Here is a 6,178-nt window from a genome sequence, read left to right on the forward strand (position 1 = left end):
AATGTGTTTAAACAAGATAAATTTAAACTAACTATAACAGGATCTATCCAACTAATGATGGCTATAAAGCGCTGGAACAGATCTGAAGGGTTTGGGTTTATCCATCAGACTAAATTTTTAGTGCAGGTTAGACAAAAATTGCTCTCTAATGCTTTATAGTTGATCCTGGTTTTAGTAGGGGAGCGGAGTAGATGACTACTTGAGGTCATTTCAATTCTGCTTTTTATTATATAAATAAGGAGCTAACACATCTGTTGACATTTCTTACTAATATGTGAAGAATTATAATGTGATTTACTTGCTTCAGTGAGAGAAAATGTCTTTAAGCCTCAAATTTCTACCTCTTTCTCACCTTCCCCCCCTTAAATTTATTTATTTTTTAACATTATGCTCTTTGGGCTTTTCAGAGTCTGATACTTTTTCTTCCCAAATTGCCAGCTATACTCATGCAAATGCCTTTTCTTTTTGCTTTGCTCACTTGGACATAAATGGGAAACTTAATTTGTTGTCTTGCTTCCGGGGAGCAGTTGGCTTCAGACTTGTCTAATATTTATGACTTGTGTTTTTTTTGTTGAGTTTATATAATGTGCACATTACATGGGGTGTCTTGCTGGGCTAACCCTTAATCCTTGCTCTGGGACTGATCTGGATTGGGCCCCAGACTATCCATGCATGCCAGGGCTAGCCAGTCCATGCAGCATTCACACTGTGCTGGTCTGGTGCACCACATGCAGAGTGAGCCCCAGAGTGGGGCCAGCACATGCTGTATGTGCTGTGTCGGGGTGTACCAGCCACGCACACTGCTTGTGGCAAGGGGCCAGCACAGGACACTTGCTGCAAGTAGTGCCCTGCCGGATTGGCCCTACGTGAGGCTCTGGTGTGTGGCCCTGATCTGGACCAGGCACAAAGCCAACACATAGGAACATTCTGGTGTTGGCACTGCATGCAGTGTGCACCCCAGACTGATCCCTGTGCCATATCTAGTGCCCATGGTACTAGGTCCAGTTTGCATACTACACTAGCCCCACAGGGTGCATGTGGCATGCAGGGACAGCCTAAGACTTAAGGGCTGCATCATGGTGCTTCAGTGGGCTGAATCCAGCCCACAGGTGTTATGTTGGACATTCGTGATCTAAACTAAATTGGACAAATGAAATAGTCTCCACACAAAAAGAAATTTCTGTTGTGGTGATTTCAGGTAAAACTGCTATGAAGGGTAATCTGGGTAGAATGTAGCATACTACGTTCCATTTCCTTTGAGGGGAATACTTAATTATGATTTTTTTTGCAAATGCAACATGCCTTATTTTTTTTCAGGTTCTGGGGAACCAAGTGAAGCACGGATCTCTTAATTTGAAGATGAAGTTTGTGTGCGCCCAGTGCTGGAGAAATGGCCAAGTTAGTGAGCCAGACAAAAACAGAAAATACTGTAGTGCAAAAGCAAGACACCCGTAAGTAAGGTCGATTCTTTCTGATGTGCAGTATCTTTTTCAGGGAGTTTTTTAAAGATTTTTATGGGCAATATTTTGTTAATCTTGCATTTAAGGAAATTTTGCTAAAAGGAATGCAAAAAAGTCAGTATGGGTAAAGTGGAATGTGGTAGAAGATATGCTAAATATCTTTAGATGTAGGGTGATCATATTTCCCTTGTCACAAAATAGAGCACTACATTTCAGCCATCTCCAGGCTCCGATAAAAGTGGGAGCTCTGGTCTTTGTTAGGTGGGGGATCCCAGGAGAAAAACTGTCCCGATTTTGTCAGAATAGTACCATTATAAATACCTGTCCTGGGCATCTTGTTGAAGAAGGGAGAAAAGCATTGATTGGAATGTATTTGTGGGGTGCCCAGGTTGTACATTTTAAAATGGCAGTACCAAAGTGAAAATGGGACATTTGGCCAGCCTACATGTATACTTTGTTCAGGAATAAGAAATTCACACAAAACACTTCAATTGGCAGCTCAAATGCATATTATTTTTCCTTTTTCTGACAACCATAACAGATGTTCTTGTGCAATTTAAATAAATTTTCAAATATATCAAGGGGTGTTTATAAGAATAACTTTTGGGTGCTTAATTTTCGCTGTATAGCTCCGCATGCTGTACCATTTGTCAGTTGCATTTTGTTTTTGAATACAGTGTCTCCATTTAATTTAGGTGGACCAAAGATCGTCGGGTAGTGCTGGTGATGTCTAACGAACGTAAGAAGTGGATGACCATTCGTCCTCTTCCCACAAAGAAACAAGTGCCTTTGCAGTTTGATGTATGTTTCTTAAAATTGACTTTTTCCATTGAAATCCTGAGGTAACTGGAAAATACTGTATTCTTTCGAATATAAGATGTCCTTGAATTTAAGATGCACCCAAATTTTCTGACTGTCAATTTAAGGGAAACAAACTAATCAAGCACAGGCATGTTTGGTGCATAAAAACATTTTTTTACTTTTTCCTCCACTCTAAACATGTGCAGGCTGCTTTTAGAAGAAAAAACTTAGTTTTAAAAATGCATCTTACATTCAAAGGAATACGGTAATTAGCCTAATTTCTGCAGCCATTTTTTGTGAAACTCCAGTGAAAACTTTAAAGTCTGCATGTGAAGCATGTGCAGGCCACATCTTAAGCACAACTGATTTAGCTTTTGTGAAGCACTTTCATATCTGTAAAAAATGAATATGGTTGTAGCTGGTGTTTAAAGTAGTATCAATATACAGGTAGTGCAAGAGTGATATTGTAGCCATGATGGTCCAGAAATTATGGGAGGGGCAAGAATTTTTTTAGGGTGATTAATTTTTTTTATTGGACCACCTAAAGAGTTGGGGAAAAGTTAGACATGCTTTCAAATGTAGGAGAGTCTTCCTCAGGTCTCTCTTCAAACACCTTATTTTCTAAAACCAAATTACTTGAAAGGATCTAATAGTAGTATATTTGAATGTAATAAAATGTAAACTTTACTGATACAGAAATGCTAGGAAGTCCAGCAATCATTCCATATTAACCCTTTTAACTTGATTTATGTTCCTAATCAATCTCTCTCTCTCCATGCATAGTTGTGCAATCATATTGCTTCAGGCAAGAAGTGTCAGTATGTTGGAAACTGCTCCTTTGCTCACAGTCCTGAAGAGAGAGAAATGTGGACATATATGAAAGAGAATGGTAGTAAGTATAAAGTGACAGGTTATTAAGTGTGCTATAAGGCTAATATGACTCTGTTTTCATCCCTGTATTCAAGTAAGTACCCCTTATTCCATTTTCCTTTAGTTTAGCCTTACCTAGTCACAATGTAAGCAGCTCATTTTTGAGTAAGCCCCAACTTGTAATTAAAATTTAGTGTCCAATATGAAGTTATGCCACTTTACATTCAGGATGAGTAGAAAAACTAGGCACATCCAGTTATAAGAATAAAATGAATGGTTCTTGTTAAATGTATATTGGATGGTGTTGGGTGAACCATGCTAAACCATGATATGCAAACATTTTTGAGCGTACCAAATTCCCCTGGATTCACACCTTAGTGGGATTCCATGTGTATAAATGTTTGGAGGCTATTTTTTTGCAAAAAACTAGCAAGTGCTTGTATTTGCATATAAACAAGAGTACTGATTATTAATTCTCACCTTTTTGCATGTTATCCAGTGAGGAAACTTAAGTAAAATATCACGTTGCTGCACAAATACTGAAGAATTGATGTGTCACTGGAGTCTGTTTCTAAACTGGGGAAACCGACTAAATTTATTAAACAGCTGTTTTGAAATGTAGTTGACAGTTATACCAAAAATCAGACATCAGTGCAACCAGAGCCCTATTATAATTATGGGCTATGGGTGCAAATATTTGCTATGCTTTTCTTCCAGGGTGTCTAGGTAGGGGAAAGTAATGGAATCAGACCATGGAACCCAAAGCTTCACTAAGCTGTTTTTCGTAGTCATTATGAGTATTTATACATGTACCTATTAGTTCTCAGGTGCGCTGGAGATCTGCTGCATCAGAGCAGACTTGATTAACTGTACTGCGTGGTTTGCAGTTGTATAAGGCAGTGAAATGCATGTCAGCGTGGAGAAAATGGCAGTGGTGCGCTTTTTTGAAGTAAAGCACCCAATGTGTTTTAGTTCAAAAGCGCACCACCACCATTTTCTTTGCATTGATGCACATTTTGCCACTTGTACAACTGCAAGTGGCGCAGTGCTGGGTGCTTTTCAAAGCTCCCAGTGCTGCAGCACTTGCACATGTAAAAATGCCCTTTCTCTCTTTCCTTACACGGTTTGTCATGTCCTTCATCTTCTTGAATTATTGGCTAGTTATGTAGTACGTGCAAACTCTTGCCTTAATTGCATAGTACTTATTTTAGCTTCTGCTCTCATTAGTTCAAGACATGGAGCAGCTCTATGACATATGGCTCAAGACTCAAAAACCAGAAAAAGGAGATGATACAGCTCCTCAGGCAAACAAGGAAAATGGGAAACAAATTCATATGCCAACTGATTATGCTGAAGTTACAGTAAGTAATGCAGGACAAGTAATATCCTAAACTGTGGAATCTTTTTCACCTGGTACCAAATACTTCGTTCCTTGTTCACAGTAACTGAAATATTCCTAGTTAGCTACAATGCCTGGACCTTTTAAGAATTCACAGTGTAAACTTTAGATGGACTGCACTGTTTCTTTGCATCTCTCAGGAACCTGCAGATGTGGTGATTGAATGTCCGGTGATAGAAAGCACTTTTGCTTGCAAATTGTCCTTTGGCTAATCAGATGCAGTAAAGCTGTATTAATGATGAGATTTTTGCATAATTTAAATACTTTTAATGTTGTTTTTATTTTAAAAAATTGTGTAAACTAGGTAGACTTTCACTGCTGGATGTGTGGAAAAAACTGTAATAGTGAAAAACAATGGCAAGGTCACATTTCTTCAGAAAAGCATAAAGAGAAGGTATTCCACACTGAAGATGATCAAAACTGCTGGCAGTATCGCTTTCCAACTGGGTTTTTTAGCATTTGTGATAGGTAAGTAGCTTTTAAATTAGATGATGTTAAATCACTTGGCTATTCATGATTGTGAATAAACATAATGAGCAAATGTTTTAATCTGTCACTTTTATAAATCACTTCAGCCAGCATAGTTGCATGTTAACATAGTTAAGTGTTTTGTCACATGATAAAACAACCCAGTTGCTATTTTTTGGAGCCAAATGTTTTGTGAGAGATGGCTTCGTGAGAGTCAGATGTGAATCTGTTTGGGTGGGTTCACAGCCTTGTTTCATTTGGATGAAATGTTGTTTAAATAATGTATTGGTAAATCACAGCTATTTAGTATGAATGCATTTAATCATGCCTGTGCAGATTTCTTAATGAGATACATAAAGCCTACAAGTAATTTAGCCACTTAAATAGAAAAGCTCTTTGAATATCAGATACTTGTATGCTCCTGGAAGCTATTTCTGAAATCTTATTGGTGTCCCAGGGAGCGCTGCTTCATAGTTTCATGGCAGTTTCATAGTTGGTAGGGTCGGAACGGACCTGAGCAGATCAAGTCCGACCCCCTGTCATGGCAGGAAAAAGTACTGGGGTCAAACGACCCCAGCAAGGTGTTTGTCTAGCCTCCTCTTAAAGACCCCCAGGGTAGGAGCCAGCACCACTTCTCCTGGAAGTTGGTTCCAGATCCTAGCCGCCCTGACCGTGAAGTAGCGCCTCCTGATGTCTAGTCTGAATCTACCCTCTGCCAGCTTGTGACCATTATTTCTTGTCACTCCTGGTAGTGCTCAGGGGAACAGGGACTCCCCCAATGCCTGCTGGTCCCCTCTGACTAGTTTGTAACAGGCCACTAGATCCCCTCTGAGCTTTCTCTTGTGGAGGCTGAACAGGTTTAGGTCCCTTAGCCTCTCCTCGTAGGGCCTGCTCTGCTGCCCCCTGACCATGCAAGTGACCCTCCTCTGGACCCTCTCCATGCTGTCCACATCCCTCCTGAAGTGCGGCACCCAGAACTGGACGCAGTACTCCAGCTGCGGCCTGACCAGTGCCACATAGAGGGGGAGGATCACCTCCTTGGACCTGCTTGAGATGCATCTGTGGATGCATGACAAGGTACAGTTGGCCTTCCTGACCGCATCCCCACACTGCCGGCCCATGTTCATCTTGGCATCAGTAGTGATTCCAAGATCCTTTTCTGCCTCTGTACTGACGAGAA

The 6,178-nt window shown here is 40.3% G+C and overlaps 1 protein-coding gene across 5 annotated transcripts in view; it reads left to right on the forward strand.

Annotated features, from left to right (window-relative positions):
- The window catches only part of ZC3H7A (zinc finger CCCH-type containing 7A), a 72,991-nt gene that overhangs the window by 64,189 nt on the left and 2,624 nt on the right, over positions 1-6,178 (forward strand). For 4 of the 5 annotated variants that reach the window (XM_019507439.1, XM_019507436.1, XM_019507437.1 and 1 more), the window contains exons 18-22: positions 1,318-1,451; positions 2,156-2,261; positions 3,045-3,153; positions 4,359-4,492; positions 4,835-4,998. In XM_019507439.1, coding sequence (XP_019362984.1) covers positions 1,318-1,451; positions 2,156-2,261; positions 3,045-3,153; positions 4,359-4,492; positions 4,835-4,998 — 647 coding nt within the window. Of the gene's footprint in view, positions 1-1,317; positions 1,452-2,155; positions 2,303-3,044; positions 3,154-4,358; positions 4,493-4,834; positions 4,999-6,178 lie in introns of those variants that run through there. The other variant, XM_019507440.1, reaches the window with a different exon arrangement.

The sequence above is a fragment of the Gavialis gangeticus genome, unplaced genomic scaffold, assembly GCF_001723915.1.
Source record: "Gavialis gangeticus isolate Ggan-Ray unplaced genomic scaffold, GavGan_comp1, whole genome shotgun sequence".
Taxonomy (NCBI): domain Eukaryota; kingdom Metazoa; phylum Chordata; order Crocodylia; family Gavialidae; genus Gavialis; species Gavialis gangeticus.